Source organism: Myodes glareolus, chromosome 18 (genome assembly GCF_982192425.1).
Source record: "Myodes glareolus chromosome 18, mMyoGla1.1, whole genome shotgun sequence".
Classification (NCBI taxonomy): Eukaryota; Metazoa; Chordata; class Mammalia; order Rodentia; family Cricetidae; genus Myodes; species Myodes glareolus.
Genome location: NC_142043.1, coordinates 34,527,447 through 34,544,815, shown reverse-complemented (window position 1 = coordinate 34,544,815; position 17,369 = coordinate 34,527,447). Strand labels below are relative to the sequence as shown.

The following is a 17,369-nucleotide window of genomic DNA, read 5'->3' as shown; positions in this document are numbered from 1 at the left end:
CTGTGTGTCTGTGTGTGTTTGAGGCTACCCTGGTCTACATAGTGAGTTTTAGGACAGCCAGGGCTACAAAGTGAGACCTTGTCTCAAAACAAAACAAAACAAAAAACCCACCATCAACAACAACCAGTATATGCATTTATTCATTTTTAATGGTCATTTCATGTCTTCTGGAAGAAGTATAATTTGAAAGATTTGGAGGCAAGGATACATAAAAGAAAAATACAGGACTGGAGAGAGAGCATAGAGATTAAGAGCAATGACTGCCTTTCCATGGGGATAAGGGTCAGTTCCCAGCACCCGCATGTGGCACACTGCTGCCTAAGTAGTTTCAAGGCATCCGATGCCTTTTGACCTTGTAGGTATTGCATTCATGTGATACACAGACATGTATACATACACCTCTACATGTATAAAATGAATTTGAAAAAGAAAAGATATGCTTATTTTGTGTGTATGAATGTTTTCCCTGCATGAAGGCCAGAAGATACCACCAAGTCCCCTGAAACTGGAGTTAGAAGTGGCTGTGAGCCACTGTGTGAATGCTGGGAACCAAGACCTAGTTTTCTGGAAGAGCAGCCAGTGTTTTTCACTCTGAGTCAAGTCTCCAACTCCCTAAATAAACCCTTTTTAAAAAGAACACATATAGAGATGGATGATGAAGTATAGTGATTTCAGTTTTATACTTAGTTTCCTGGCCTGCGAGAACTGTAGCACTGCCTTCCTCCCCCACACCCATTTAAGAGATCATCAGGATAGCTTTGGCCAGGGTTGTTATTTATCAGTTTCAATGATTTTCTTTACTAAATCTTCTGAGTTCGCTAGAAATCTTGCCTCAGGAATGAATTTTCATGTAAGACAACAAATAAAAAGCTGACCGCGGTGAGCTGTTGCAGCAGAGCCTGGCCTGCAGGAGGCGATCCTCTCCGAAGTGTGCAGTTCCTCTGCAGCCTCACCCCTCACCCTCTCAGTCACACTTGGCAGCATCTGGCTCATGACCGCTTCCATTATTCAGTTTGGTTTGTGGTTGACATAAATCTGGGGTGTGCCTGTAACAAGTGTCTCTTCTCTGCTCAGTGCACTGTATGTCGTGGATCTGAAGAAGTTTAGGAAAATAGCTGCTGGTGACAGACTCAGGGGACAGTACCAAGGTCTGAGTCAAGATCCCAACAGTCTTTCCAATCTTGATCAAGTAAGTGACTATTATTGACAGTCATGCCAATACATACATACATGCAGTCATGCCTCTGTGTGTCAGAAAATGAAGTAGTGTTTGTGTCTCAGTACTCTCTCGGAACTGAACAGTTTCTTCATGGAAAGTGAGTAAGTGTGTGTGTGTGTGTGAGAGAGAGAGACAGAGAGACAGAGAGACAGAGAGAGACAGAGGAGAGATCGATCAGATTTATATCTGTTTTCCAAAGGACTGAGACTGTCAAATATATCAGAATTTATATAATATAGCATTAAACTTTTCCTAGCCCCGTGCCCCACATGTCAGAAACTCTCAGGAAGGTTTGCTGAATAGCATTTTCAGAAGTAAAATTATTGGTTTGTTTTATTTGGGTTTGATTTTTTTTCTTGTTGTTTTTTGTTTTGTTTTTTTTATATGTTTGCATGTTTTACCTGCATGTATGTGTTTATGCACTATATGTACAATGCTCCCAGAGTCCAGAAGAGGGAGTCTGTTCCCAGGGAACTGGGGTAATAGATGCCATGCTAGGTGCTGTGGAAGAGCAGTCAGTATTCTTACCCCCTGAGGCTTCTCTCCAGCCACAAAATTCTACTTTTTTTTCTTCTCTCTCTTTCCTTCCTTCCTTCCTTTTTTTTTTCTTTTTCTTTTCTTTTTTTTTTTTTTTTGTTGTTGTTAGACTAGGTATCGCTTGAGTTGTAGACAAGACCGGTCATGAGATCCACCTGCCTTTCTTAAAAATTTCTAGTTGTTTATTGTGATATGTAGCACCCATTAAAATATACATCATAAAGTATATCAGGGAGTCACTACAAAGCAAAGCCCATAACCTGACCTCACTCAGGAGTACATCATTATGCCATCACACTGCTACCTTCTCCCTGACCTTGACAGGAGTCAGCCCACTCACTCCTGAGCCCTTGGTCCTGCCTAGGCTGTGTGCTTGTTTTGCCTCTTGTCCTCTACTCTGTTTTGGAGATGTATCCCTACTACTCATGGGTTTGTTTGTTTGGGTTTTTTGGGTTTTTGTTTTGTTTTGTTTTGTTTTAGTTTTGTTATGCACTGCAGGCTTGTGTTTCTCTAGCCTGGCATATTTTTAGTTTTTCACTACATCAATAATGCCACTGTGAGCACTTGTACATGCATTATTTATTACTATAGGCGGAGTACTAGCTATCAGTTCTTTGTGCCTTTACTACCATTACTAGATAATTTAAAAAAACTTTTAAAATTATGGGGGAGGTGGATATTTGCACATGAGTATAGTGCTCAGAGGCTGGAAGAAAGTGTTGAATCCCTGGAGCTAAAGTTACAGGCAGTTGTGAGCCACCCAGCATGGGTGATGGGAACCAAGCTCAGATTCTTTGGAAGAGCGGCCACTACTGTTAACCACTGAGCCACTTCTCCAGCTGCTAGAATCCAGTGTGATTCTAGTTTGTACTCCCGTCAACAATGTGAGAGATGCTATTGCTTATATTTTGAACAAAACTTAATGGTCAGTCTGTTTACTCAAGGTGTGAGCTGAGTTTCCATTATAGCTTCTAATTGGAGAAGTCAGTCCATTTGTGTTTGCTGTAATTGTTAGTGAGGCAGAATATATACCTGATATTTCCTGTTCATTCTCTTGTACCATTGTATTATATCTTTCTTCAATCCTGCATTTTTACTGTCTTCCTCATTGTAATAGATATTTTTCTAATATGTCATTTTAATAGTATATGTGAATATGTTTAAGGTTATCTGTCTATTTATCTACATGCACAGTATATAAAATAAAATATGTGTAAATCAAATAATTGTTTATTTTAGAGACAGAATCTCACTGTGTAGCACTGTCTGGCTTAGAACTCACTGTGTAGACTAGACTGGCCTAGAACTCATAGAGATCTGTCCTGCCTTTGCCTCCTGAGTGCTGGGATTAAAGGTGTGCATTACCACTCTTGACTACTGCAGCATGTTTTTGAGTTTGTGTGTGTGTGTGTGTGTGTGTGTGTGTGTGTGTGTCTTCATACTGATGATTAACATTAACATCTTAATTTATGATGATCCAGTTTGAATGAATGCTAGCTAATTTCTGTAGTGTATATATAAAAACCAACTCCATTTCCCTGTTCTGTTTTTTTGTTTGTACTGTTAGTGGTTTATATTTTTATTCACTATATGCCAATAATACAGATTTATAAATGTTTTTTGCATTGTCTAATTTTTAATCAGAAACATTGATATTTTCTTTATGAAAATACATATGAACTCTGTTAATAAATGTGAATTCCAGTTACCATCTAGCTTCATTTTAGCCAGAAGGATTCCCTTTAAAGTTTTCTTGCAGCTTTGGTGAATAGTTATGTTATACATAAAAGCCCTGCTGGACAGTTTCTTTTCTTGTCAGCACTTAAATCTCTTTCCCCACAGTCTTTGTCCTCCAGGGTTTCTGATGATGAATTATGATTTAACTTCAGTGATGATCTTTTGATTATGACATGTATCTCAACTGCTGATCTCAAAACAGTTTGAATATGTTTTGATAGTTTTAAATCAATGTTAGATATTGATATCTTTCTGTTTATACATAAGTGGGGTATGCTGCCATACCTGACCCAGTTGTCTTTAAACAGGACAAATATTCTAGGTATGATAACACACACTTTTAATCTCAGGGCTTGGGAGGAAGAGGCAGGATCTCTTTGAGGCCAATCTGGTTTACATAGAAACTTCAGGACAGTCAAGACTATATAGAAAGATATCTCAAGATGAATAAGTCAATAAATAAATAAATAAGCAGAATATATTGATCTACTATACCATCTTAGTCAAGGCCAGAAAGTATAGCTTAATGGTAGAATGCTTACCTAATATAAGCAAGATTCTTAATTCAGTTCCCAGTACTAAAAAGGAAAATAAAAATGTAGGATTCATATGTACTGTACATAGACCTGTCTCTACTTTTTAATTTATACCATTGGTCTGTTTCATGCCCATTCCACAATGTCTAAATTGCTATATTTTGGGGTTCTTGTTCTTGATTGGTATGGGTCTTATTGTTACATTTTAAAGATTTTATTTTTATTATTCTCATGTAGGTTTGAGTGTGTGCCATATGTGTGCATGTGTCCTGAGAGGGAGGCCATCAGATAAGCTGGGGTACATGTGATTGTGAACTGTATGACATGGGTGCCGGGAAACAAACTCAGGTATCCTGGAAGAACAGCGCTTAAGTGAACTATCACCTCCTCTTGGATTGGCCAGTCTTTGTCTTCTTGACTGCACTTAGAATCTCTGAGGACGCTGGTAAGGCATTCCTTTCTGAGCCTGCTAGAATATTTCCAGAGAGAACTGACTGAGCGGAACGAGGCCAGCCTGAATGTCAGTGGCACTGTTCCTTTGCATGGGAGCTGGACAGCATCGAACACTGGCGTCCACTACCTGTGCTAACTGGTCCACAGCTCGTGAGCTGCTCTGGCTGTTGCTCTCCCTACGATCAGCGGAATCCTTTGAGGCTGAGAGACAGACTCTTCCTCCAGCACTCGGGTTGTAGCAACAAAAGGAGCTAATATACTCCTCCTTCTTCTTATTTAAGATCTTAGAGGTTGGGGAGCATGCATGTGGAAGTCAGTGGACAAATTTGTGGTGTTGGCTCTCTCCTTCTGCCCTTGTGTGGTTTGTGGTGAGCAAACTCAGTTCACTAGCACCTTTATCCACTGTGCCATCTCACTGACTGCCTACTTTCTACTTTCTGTCACTGAATTTGTTTCCTGTAACTCATAAAGGAATCCTAGTGTTTGTCCCTTTGCTTGTTTTATTTCACTTACCATAGCATCCTGATGTTTTGACTGTTGTATAAAAGCTTATTTACTTAGGTCAAAATTCCCCTTGTGTTAAGACTGCACAATACTGTAGCGCACATGCAGCATTTGTTACTGGTTCTTACTAGGGATATTTGATTTACTGCCACACTGAGGGATGTATGCAATTGCTATTTACATTGGTATATAAGTATGTGAGTTCTTGCTTTCAATTCTTTGAGATATATCCCAAGAAATAGAATTACTAAATCATAGCAGAACTCGATATTTACTTTTTGAGGAACCACCAAACTGTTTTCCACAATGGTGACACTATTTTACATTTCAATTAGTTATGCACAGGACTCCATTTGCTCCAGATTCTTAGGTTCACACTCATGTCATAACACACATGTGGAAGTCAGATGACAACTTTTAGGAATTTGTTTTCTCTTCCAGTATGCAGGTTTCAGAGATCACATTCAGGTTGTGAGGCTTGGCAGCAGGTGCCTTCACTTGCTGAGCCATCTCTCAAGCCCTATCTACATCTCTAATTTATTTTTTAAAAGTTGTCCTGGCTAGGTGTGGTGGTGCAGTCTGACCCCAGAACTCCAGAAGCAGAGACGAGGGTCACTGCAGCCAGAGCTAGATGCATAGCTCTCTCTGAAAAAAAGAAAACAGGGTCAACAAAATGGCAAAGTGGGTAAAGGTGCTTGTCAGCACATCTGATAACCCAAGCTTGAGCCCTACAACGCATGTGGTGAGATTTGTCCTCTGACCTCCACATACGTACACAAGCACGTCCACAAGCACACACGCTAAATTTAAACAATAGTTGACCTAATGGGTTTGAAGGAGAGTCTTACTGTGGGGAGGGGGTGTCTGTGATCCGGGCTAGCCTCTAATTCTGTGGTCTTCCTGTCCAGTCTTCCTTGTCTTTTGATTACAGGCTTGGACTTCCGTGCTTGATTCTCACTGTGGTTTTGGTTTTGGTTTTTCTGAAGTGACAAGTGTTGTTGCTATCTTTCTGTGTGATCATTCGTATGTTATATGTGGAGAAAGGTCTGTTAAAGCCAGTCACTCATTTTAGAGTTATTTGTTATTGAGTTTCAAGAGTTCTTTTATGTTATGAATATTAATCCATTACTAAGCAAGAGGTTGACATTTTCTCCGATTTCCCCTTTCTTTTTTTGCCTATGCCTTTTACTGTTATATCCTGAAGTTCATACTCAAATCCAATATCATAGGGATTTCCCCAGTGCTTTCTTCTAAGAGTTTTACAGCTTAAGGTCTTTGCTACAGTTTGGTTTATTTGCAAATAGTGTAAGGTAAGGGTCCATCTTCATTCTTTAGTATTTATGCTCATTTCTTTTGCATAGGGCATCATTCTGTGGATTTAACCCAGGAGGACTTCATATTGCTAGGCAGCCTTCCGCCACTGAACTATACCCCAATTTCCTATACTTGAAGTAGATATTCAGTGAATTTGAACTTGCAACTTGACAGTTATTTCTTTTAGAAGTTTTCATGCAGTTTCTATATCATGGTCTTTTGGTTTCTGATTTCCGATTGAGCTGTTACCTGCTGCCCTGATGATTTTATTTTAAAATTAGTTGCCATGTTTAAGATTTGTATTGCAATGAGGTGGCCAGGTGTCTGGTTGTGGGTTGTTTTTCGTTTTGTTTTGAGGCAGGGTCTGTCTCTCACATTGTAACTGAGGCTGGCCTGCATATCATGATGATGAACTCCTGCTTCTTTCCGTGTGCTCAGTGTGCAGGTGTGTGCTGCTGTAGCGAGCTTTGACAGACCCTCTACTGCGTACTTATGGCTTCATTTAGGTCTTGCTTGTTTTTAGCAGGGTTTGTGGGTTTTTTCTTTAAAATTTGTGACTTTGTCCTATTTTGGGATTCGTCTCTGACTGTCTTTAAGCAGTATCCTGCAGAGTTCTCCCGCGGCCACATGCCTGTACTCAGTGCTCTCTTCCGTTTAATCCTTCATTTTAAGTTTTTGTACTTTGTTCTTAGGATTTCCTGTCTAATTTGTTTAGCCTTCTGTTTGTTCTTGATTTTAATAAAGATGTTTTGGTTTAGCTGGTCGGTGGTGGCACATACCTTTAATCCCAGCACTCAGGGAGGCAGAGGCAGGTGGATCTCTGAGTTTAAGGCCAGCCTGGTCTACAGAGTGAGTTCCAGGACAGCTAGAGATACACAGAGAAACCCTGTCTCGAAAAACCAAAAAAAAAAAAAAAAGATATTTTGATTTTTTTCCCCCCATGTTAATATTTTTTTGTTTTCAGTTCTTTGCTGAAATTCCCTATCCTTTATTTTTTAGCATAGTCTTATGTAGAGTTGACTATCTTGACTTTAACATCTCTGTGCCACCTGTCAACTCTCATCTATGCAGCTGCTGTGGGTCTCATGCTTTTGTCATTTTTTGTTCATGTTTTCTCTCAGCTGTTTTTTTTTCTTTATTGAAAATAGATTATGTTTTCCTCATGTAGTATCTCCTGATTACAGTTTCCAATCCCTCTACTCCTTCCAGTTCCCCCTTACTTCCCCTCACATCTGGATTCGCTGACTTCCTGTCTCCCATTAGAAAATAAGCAGGCTTCTAAGAGATAATAATAAAATTAAAAGATAAAAAAGACATTGAAATTGGGCAAAGCAAAGAAGCAGAAGCAAAAGAGCACAAGAAAAGGCACAAGAATTAGAGACTCATTTACACATTCAGGAATCTCATAAAAACACTAAATTGGAAGCCATAATCTATGCAAAGGGTTAAAATGTATGTGTTTTTCATTTGTTTTTGGTGGTGGTGGTAATAGTGATTGAACTGGGCCTCATTTACACAGAATACACACTTCTCTGAGCCACACTCCTAGCCTCAAGTATGTGTCTTTCATGACATCATTCAGCTTCTCAGTTGTCTTTGGGATTCAAGTTAGTCTCATTTACCTTGTCTGCCAGTACTAGAGGTAGAATTTGTTTTCCCGCAGAATATAAAGTTAGATGGACACTCTGTTCTTTATATTGCAGTAGTTCCAGGTCAGCAATGTCTAAAACTAAACTCAGATGCATCAAGATTGATATTTGATAATTTAAGTTTATTGGGTTTTATTGTTGCACCATGACCAAGGCAATTGATAAAGTGTTTAATTAGGCCTACATTTCCAGAGGGTTAGTCTGATGACAGGGCAAGAACCATGGTAGCAGGAACAGCTGAGAACTCACATCTTGATTGCAAGTGGAGAAAGAGAGAAACTGGGAATGGTGTCTTTTGAATCCTCAAAACCTGCCCTGGGAACAACCTCTCCAGCAAGGCCACACTTCCTAATCCTTCTCAATATAGATGGTTGTGAACTGCCATATGGTTGGTGGGAACAGTTCCACCAAATGGGGATGAAGTATTCAAATCTACGAACCTATTCTTTTTCAGACCACCATAGGAATCATTTATCTCATTAAACGCTAGAGTACAAGTGATTGTTGCTTGGAACATACTATTTAGTCTGACTTGTGTGGTTTGAAGTCAGGACCCCACATAGCCAGGGCGCATGGAACTCAGAGCCTCTGATCTCGTGCCTTTGCCTCCAGAGTGCTAGAGTGCAGTTGTGTTACTGCGCTCAGCTGGCCGCACTACATCTTTCTTTACAAGCTTCACAGTCATTCTGTGCTTTTTATTTCATTGATATGTTAGATTTTTCTCAGTGCGTTAGGATAATGGAGCATTTTATTATGGGGGACATATGGGCTCCTACATTGGGGAACAGGGTTCAGACGGGAGAGTCACAGATTCTTTTCTGGAAAATTATAAACTAGTTGAACTTTAGAAGTGAACAGAGGCCAGGCATGGTGGCTCGCAGCTGTAATGCCAGCTTGAGAGGCCAGGCAGGAGGACTTCACAAGTTCCAAGCCAGCCTGGGCAAGAGTGAGACACTGTCTCAACAAAAACAAAAGAATGGGATTTAAAAAAAAAATTACCTTTATCCAAATGAGGAGCAGAAGGAGGGAGAACATGAGCAAGGAAGTCAGGACCACGAGAGGTGCGTCCACCCACTGAGACGGTGGGACTGATCTAATGGGAGCTCACCAAGGCCAGCTGGACTGGGAGTGATGGAGCATGTGATCAAACTGGACACTCTGAATGTGACTGGCAATGAAGGCTGACTGAGAAACCAAGGACAATGGCACTGGGTTTTGATTCTACTGCATGGACTGGCTTTGTGGAAGCCTGGTTTGTTTGGATGCTCACCTTTATAGACCTGGATGGAGGGGGGGACCTTGGACTTCCCACGGGGCAGGGAACCCTGACTGCTCTTAGGCTTGGAGAGGGAGGGGAAGGTGGGGAGGGGGAGGGAAAAGGGAGGCAGGGAGGAGGTGGACATTTTTAATAAATAAAAAAAAATGTGCTTATCACAGAAAAAAATAAAAAAGTAACTGAAAAAATTACCTTTATACAGGAAAATGTATTTGAACTTTGTTTGTGTTTGTTTTTTATATGTATACGTGTTGGCCTGCCTGTGTGTATATGCACCATGTGTGTGCCTAGTACTGAAGGCAGCCATAGAGGGCATCAGATCTGGAGATACAGATGGTTGTGAGCTGCCATACCATTGGTGGGGAACAACCTGGGTCCTCTGTAAGAGCTGCTAATGCTTTAACTTTGTAGTCCCATCCGTGGGCCCCTAGTTGAGGTGAAATTATTGTTTGTTTTTGTTTTTTACTTTTAATTATGTGTGTGCGAATCTGTGTGTGGGTATGTGCATATGTGTGTAGGTGGCTGCAGAAGCTAGAAAAGGGCATCAGATCCCTTGGAACTGGAGTTACTGGTTGTGAGTTGCCCACCTTGGGTGCTGGGAACTGAACTCCAATCCTCTGAAAGAACAGTATACTCCTAAATGCTGAGCCATCTCTCCAGCCATCTAGCTGAATTTTAAGCTAACAGTTTTTTTTTTTGGTTGCTTATTTAAATTTCTGAGTTTTAGATCTTTGTGTTTTACTTTCTTTACCAAACAGGATTTGCCCAATAACATGATCCATCAGGTGCCAATCAAATCCCTCCCTCAAGAATGGCTTTGGTGTGAGACGTGGTGTGATGACGCATCTAAGAAGAGGGCTAAGACCATCGACCTGGTGAGCTGCCTTCCCTGCTCTGGACCACGACTGTGCCTGAGCGGCTGCTGATGCTGCTTCAAGCTAGCTCTCTGAGTTGTGGTTGAAGCTGCAAAGCAGGTCTTGGTTGTTTCAGCCGGGTTCTTTGCTTTCCTCAGGAAGCTAGATCCCCACACAGAGGGCAGACCATCTTCTGCTGAGTCACTGCTTGCCCTCCATTGCACATCTGTGCCTGTGACCTTTGCTCCCTTTGGCTTTGAGAGTTTCTTACTGTATAATCTTGGCTAACCCTGAAGTCCTGATCTTCTTCCTCAGTCTCACCCATGCCCACGGGAGACCCCTTTGCATTCTGTACAGCGTGCCTTTTCTTGAGCTCACTGAGGTGTGTTCCTTGTGTTTTCAGTGTAATAATCCCATGACTAAAGAACCCAAACTGGAGGCTGCTGTGCGAATCGTTCCCGAGTGGCAGGACTATGATCAGGAGATCAAGCAGCTGCAGAACCTCTTCCAAAAGGAGAAGAAGATGGGGACCCTGCATGTAGAGAAGACACAGAAAGGTGAGTGTGAGCCTGGCTTTGGGTAAGTGCTTCTTTGTCTCTGGTTTGTTGGGAAGACAGCAGAATCGTGACATAAGGGGAGAGAGCTACTTTTCTCTTAGTCTCACCTCAGCTAAGTTCTGCTTTTCATTTTGTTCCTTTGGCCAGCCCTCTAAAGAGTGCTTTCAGTGAAGTTTTGCAGTCCTCTACCCAACACACACAGTTACACACATACACTTTCTTATTTTGGTGAAGGAAGAAGAGATGCTTTCTAAAATTCTTTTTTTAAAAAGTGTATGTTGTTTTCATTAAATCTGCCAAGGTACTAGAGAGTGAATAAATTTAGATCAGGACAAAAGATATATTCGTTTGAAAGAGAATAGTGTAAAACAAGCATTGGAGTGAGAATGGAGTGTTTGTATTTAAGCTGAAAATAAAAAAAGTTATGTCTTCTTTACTTCAATTTTTTTACTTTATTCCATATCATTTTATTACAACTTCATAATATGTTTACTTATTTAGAGGGAGACACATCACCGGGCGTGGCAGCACACACCTTTAGTCTCAGCACTTTAGAAACAGACAGGTGGATCTCTGGGTTTGAGGTCAGCTTGATTATATAGTGAGTCCAGGCCAGTCAAGGAAATGTAGTGAGATCCTGTCTCAAACAACAGAAACAAAGTTAGAAAACCAAACACACATACAGTGTTATTTTATAGCAGCAAGCTGAAAGAGCATAATGTCTGAGGTAAGACGTGTCTTTCTGAAGGCCGGATGTGTGACTCAGTGTTAGAACACTTACCTAGTGTGTGCAAGACCTTGGGTTCCATTCCTAGCACTTCCAAGGACAGACATGGATCTCTGTGCAAAATACTTTCGTATTTTTACCAGTCAAATTAAGTGTTTTGTTTTTGAAGCCACAAAAACTTACAATAAATGCTTAATACTTTGGCCATCCATACAAGTGTTAATAATTAATCCAAAGCTAAGAAGTGAGACGATCAAGAGTAAAACTCACTTTTCAGCTACACAGTAAGTTTGAGACCAGTGTACAAAAACAATGAATAAATTGAGCTCTGGATTTTAATATTTCTCCTCCTTTAAAGTTATCCCAAGAGCAAATACAGAGCTTGGGTCCTGAGTGACTTGGCAGTCCATTCTGGAGACTCAGGGTAGTAAGAGTCCTAGCTAGAAGGCTACACAGTCACCCAGTCACCATAAAAACAACTCAGATTTGGGGCGGGAGATGGTTAAAAGCACCGACAGTAATTTCAGTTCTGGGTGTGTCTGATGCCCTCTTCTGGCCTTTATGGGCTCAGCGTGCATGTGATATACAGATATATATGCAAACAAAACACCCATACACATAAAAAATGAAAAATACATTTAAAAAAATATTCGTTGTGAAATTTATCTGTAGATAAATGGACAAAGAATATGAACAAACTACTCAAAAGAAAAGCCACATAGGAATAAGGAGGCAGAAATCAAGTTAGAGCGACCATTAGTAATGCTATATCAAAAATATTGATGTACTGATAATGCCACACATAGAGGAGACAGTGGTGAGACTGGGGAATGAGCCTTGCTGAAGCTGTGGGTCTGGAAAGCCCTTGCTCCAAAGCAGTGAGTCTGTTACCGGGAGCCTCTGAGATCCTGCACCACTGTGCTCAGCGGGCAAGGTGCCTGCTGCCCAACCTAGTGATGACCTGAGTCTGATCCCAGAACCCATGTAAAGTGGAGGAGAGAACCAACTCTACACAGTCCTCCTCTGACCCACACGTATGCACCATGGCGTGTGCACACAATAATGGTTATAAATAGGAACATATGAAAGAAAATGCTTCCTCCTTCAGCAGCTCCTCTGGTGAGAGCGCATCTTAAATAACTCAATGCAAGGCAAAGACAATACATATGAAGAAGCTTACTTTACTGTTCCATATCAATTAGTAACATTAAATGTTTAAGGATCAAAGAAAACAGTTACCCTGGCACACAGAACAAATGTTGGCTGGGAGCCAGTACTGCCCTTGTGAAAGCAATGTAGCCGCAGTGCGAGTCAGCTATTCCTAAAACTGAAAATGTGTCCTTTCCCTTATGTTTGCTTTCAAACTTTAATACAAAAATGCCAAACCCCAGGCTCCTCTAACTCCATCTGAGAGCTTCGTGGGGTGTGCTGTGGACAGTGCTCATGCTGTGTTTATGGCGTGAGTCTTATGTTCTCTTGTTCTTTTCCATAGAACCTGAGAAACATGAAGAATTATGATCTCTGGAGGAAGATGGGAAATCCCACCGTCTGACAGTTTTTATACTAAATGGTTTTTTCTGATCTGTCGATACAACTGCTGAAGAACTGACTGGGCAGGTGTCCCACATATTGATTTAGACTACTGCACCCTAGTGGGTGCTGGATCTTTGGGGCTAAGGCTCTGTTGGATTTGTACCTCAGAGGAAGACAAGTGGCTGACCTTCTGGGACTCTCTTCACACCAGAGGGAGAAGTGGTGGCAGCAGCTGAAGGAAGCTGAGTCCTTTGTGCCCACGTCCAAGAGCACACATTGCTGCACTGGCTTGGAAGCTGGCCAGAGAAGCCACCATGTTCTTCCTTACCTCAGTTTACCTGCAGCCCTTGCTGCCCTGCAGATGCCCACCCTGCACCAGGTCAGGCCGGCAGATGCCTCAAGGTCTATGCCAACATGCTTCTCCCATCTCGTGCCCCACATTCTCTTCCCAGGCATTAGGCTCATTGTTTAATTGAGCCCGACCGATAATCATGTGTCTTCAGGGTTGGCTCAGTTGCTAAGAAACCAGTTTTGAGGAGAACTGGGGCTGTTTGGATGAGGGTTGTGGAGACGACAGGCAGGGGGAAGTTTTGTGGTGATCAAAGGAAGAAGACAAAAAAATTGGCCATTCTCTTTCAGTCTGCTGTGGCTGACTTTAAAGGAAGCTTTATTCCCAGTGAACTTTCTACATAATTGTTTTGTAAACGATTTTTATATTTATGAAAATGTTTGCTTTTTCTTCCTACTTTCTAAAAAACTGTCGGTTGTCAGTTTCCTGGCTGGGCACAGGCATGCTGAGTCCCTCAGTGACCCATCTCAGTGTACTCAGCCTCCGTCTGGATGGCCACCATAGTTTTCTCTCAGACCCAGGAGACTGGCTTTGGACTTTCCTTTCTCTCTGCTCTGAGACCTATGACGAGGAATGACTGTCTCTGGAACTCAGTTTCCTATACTCTGTCTGTTTCCCTTTCATTTTGACTCTGTGATTGCCTTTAGCTTTGGAGATGCGTCCAAGGCCCGGTACAGTTCTAAGGTAGCTGCTGCTGTGTGAAGCAGCACCCGTCATTGCTGTTTGTATGTCCACAGCCACAGCCCAACCTCACGAGGGCAGGAGCAGCCTGGGCTGTGGAGCCGGGGACACAGTGTTACCCTGGCTGTGGAGGTGTCTGGTGTCATCTCTGCCCAGGAGTCAGGGATCTGCAGCAGAGAGGGTTTCTGGGTACTGACCTGCCTTCCAGCTCACAGGGGCTATTCTTCCTCTTTAACCTGCCTTTTAAAAACAAGAAGGGAGCTGGGGTGTGGCTCAGTGGCAGACAAAGTGCTTGTCTAGCAAGCTCAAGGCCCTGTGTTCCATCCCAGCACTGCACCCCACCCCCTCAGAAAGAGTGGATATGAAGTGTGCGTACACAGGAGAAGTCTTTGCCCACCTAAGCTAGGTAATACGTGTGTTTCCAAGGAGGAATGATCGACAGTAGCCATAGTTGGGTTGAATGGGCCGTTATTAAGTAATAAATAGAGAGAGACCGCAAAGCATCATCTATCAGGAGCTCACACAGCCAACAGAAACTCCTTACTTAACTCAGCCCCTGGAGTTCCTCAGTGAGTGTCCTGGGCAGAGCAGAGTGTTCCCTCAGGTAAGGTTACAAGTGAAAGAACAAATAGCAAAATTAAAAACACCATCATCAGATTTGGTGCTCACAACACCCTGCAGAAACCAGCTGAGCTTGCAGCCTCCCTTCCTGCTGCAGGCGCGTAGACAGCGGGCTAGGAAGTGGCTGAGTTCTCTGCCCTTGGAAAGGTGTCTGGGAATGAATTACTTCCCGGCTGTGTTCAAGGATGTCATGTTTGACTCTTGGACTATTGAACTGTTTTGTCATGAAGTTAGAGGGGGCCTCACATCCCCAGACAAAGGGCCTTGGAGGACACTTTGAGATAAACATGTTCTGTAGCCAACTTCTTAGCTAGCACATGGCATCAACACACTGTATATTACAACATGAACTTTAAAATAAGAATTTCACCACACATATCAAGTAATTAATTTTCCCCCATTTTTAAATCCAGAAGTTAACTTAGAGCCAACCGTTGTTCAGCCTTTGTGTCCACATTGTATTAAGTTTTCAGGGATGCCACTATGCTGTCCTCAACTGGAGGCATAAACACAGTGTTCCCCGTGTACCGGGAGCCTGTGATAAGCAGGAAATAATCAGGTCACAGGGATGTGCTTTTTAATGTTGGCCCTAGTGGCCAGTTTCCTTTTTACCAAGTCGTTTATGCGTTCTCTGTGGTTCCTCATGGGTCGCCACCCTGACATAAGTCATACTAGTTGATGCTGGATACGCCAGACCCAGCTTGCTTCTAAAGTTGGCCAGGCCCCTCCTTTGCCAGCTTCTTCCTTGCTTCCAGCTTCATCTCAACAAATTAAGCAAATGCCCTAGAAGTGATGCTGCCATTAAGTGCCCCAGGGAAGGTGTCCATGTTTGTCTCATCTGATAGCTCTATGGAAAAGCAGACTGTGACTGGAAAGAAAGGTGAAATAGTTTCCAAGAAGCAGGAGATAACGGATCATATGGATTGTCCAAGCTTCTGGAAAGTTCACTGTTGTTTTTGGCATACGCATATATAGTTTTTTTTGACCTCTTGTCATATAGTAGTAGAAAGTTTGCTTTCTGAATCAGTAGGGTAGGGTGAACTGTGATTCGTCAGAATTACACGTGCCAGTGCTAGTCAGTCTCTGTGTTCTGCAGAAAGTGGCACTTGATTGGCATCCCAGACCGTCAGAGCACAGCTCTCCAGCTCCTGGGTTTAGTCAAGTTGAGAGTGGTGGTGTATTGGTTTCATAAGATGTTGACATTGTTAGTCTGGCGGAAGCTGCCTTTCTGATGAGCATGCTTGTCTCCAGGCACCCATGCATTGTGCATTGTGTCTGGCCAGAAGCAGGCTCCATGTTTCCTGACACTACTTGAAACTGTGTTCTGAACCTTCTTGAGACTCTGCCTGATGTGTGTCATCTGGTTTCAGGCTGAGTCCAAGAGCCCAGAGATAAGGAAGAGAAAAACAGAAAGTCAACGTGACTGGCCTGATTTAGAACTGTCAGACACAGTTGTCTGTGTCTAATCTAAATGTGAGATTTAGAACTCTCACATGGTCAGGAGTATGAAGTCGCTCCTCTTGTCCCTATCTCCTCCATGACTAAATCTTTTTCTAAAATTGTTCTTAGACCTGCATGATTAAAAGAAATTATTTACCTGAGGAGTTGGAAGGGCGCTCTGATCCACTTTGCTGGATAGATCTCATGGAAGGCTGTCGAATGAGAAATGTCTTGGTGATGTGGAGTGTGGTCTATGCACGAATCCTAAATGTGACTTCAGGGCTCCGTCTTCTTAGTGAATTATTGGGTACTTGACTTTCTGGGGATGTTGTGTGACAACCAGAGTTGGTCAGATGGCTCATCATATTTCTTGTTTAGGAAGGTAGCACTTTTGTTTTTGGAAGTCACGAGCTCCTGTTTTCTCTGCCTTAAGGTAACGAGGAAAGTCTTAATGAGGACTTTCACATGCCAGATCAAGTCCAAGCACATTAAACACTGTCACTCAGGAAGTTAATGAAATTTCCCATCTCTTCCCCCATCGCTGGTGTCTGTCTGTCCATGTAGTAACAGGAAGAGCCCTTCTGTGTTAAATAGCAATGGTGAGTCAGTGAATTGGGCAGAGACTCTCCTTCCCATGGTGCCAGTGAGTGCTGACAGTTCATAGCAGCAGGTGAGAGTCAGCGCCAAGCACCAACATGCTCCGAGGAAGTCCATGAACTTGGGGAAGGAAAGCAGGAGACCTCTCCTGAGTGTCCTGGGTCCCTCGCAACGTGGAGGGTCTGTGACTCATGAGTAGGGCTTGGAGCCGTGGTCTCTTCCCGCCCGTGCTTTCTGCACTGCCTTACGTCCCCATTGAGCTCAGGAGAGAAATGGGCACCATTCCTTTAACCAGATGCAAACCACACTAACCTAAGGTTGGCAGTTTGGAACAAAAGACTCCCAAGCACTCTGTTTTCCAATCAAAAAAGGACAAATGGAGACAAAACTTAGGGTGTTTAAAGAAACCATGTCCAACCTTCCACTCAAACCCACACCTCACTTGGTATGAGGTTAATGTCTGTGAATGTCTCAGTCCAAAGGATGCTGGTTTATCATGAGAGTAAGCTCTGCTCAACACAATAAACTCCTCCTCTCTTCTTTACAGCTGTCTGGTTGGTCATTTAGCTGCGTGAGTGCATGCGTGGGGGGTGCGTGAAGAGTAGATTGGTAGAGAACAGTCTAACCCTTCGCCTTGAGAACTCACAAACCCTGATGGTGTGGCCATAGCTAGTCCTTCAGATCTTGGGCCAGCAGCCAGGCCCCCAGCCTCGGGTCATGCCCCCAATAGAGCCCGGATGGCAAACAGCCCTGGCAGTGTGGGCCATGAGAGGCAGAGGGGCGAA

At 42.7% G+C, this 17,369-nt stretch overlaps 1 protein-coding gene across 2 annotated transcripts in view; it reads left to right on the top strand.

Annotated features, from left to right (window-relative positions):
• The window catches only part of Uggt1 (UDP-glucose glycoprotein glucosyltransferase 1), a 128,151-nt gene extending 111,023 nt beyond the window's left edge, over positions 1–17,128 (top strand). For both annotated transcript variants that reach the window (XM_048430379.3, XM_048430378.3), the window contains 4 exons: positions 1,075–1,189; positions 9,984–10,100; positions 10,483–10,636; positions 12,856–17,128. In XM_048430379.3, coding sequence (XP_048286336.3) covers positions 1,075–1,189; positions 9,984–10,100; positions 10,483–10,636; positions 12,856–12,881 — 412 coding nt within the window. In that variant the 3' untranslated portion in view covers positions 12,882–17,128. The remainder of the gene's footprint in view (positions 1–1,074; positions 1,190–9,983; positions 10,101–10,482; positions 10,637–12,855) is intronic.
• Positions 17,129–17,369: the final 241 nt, after the last annotated feature.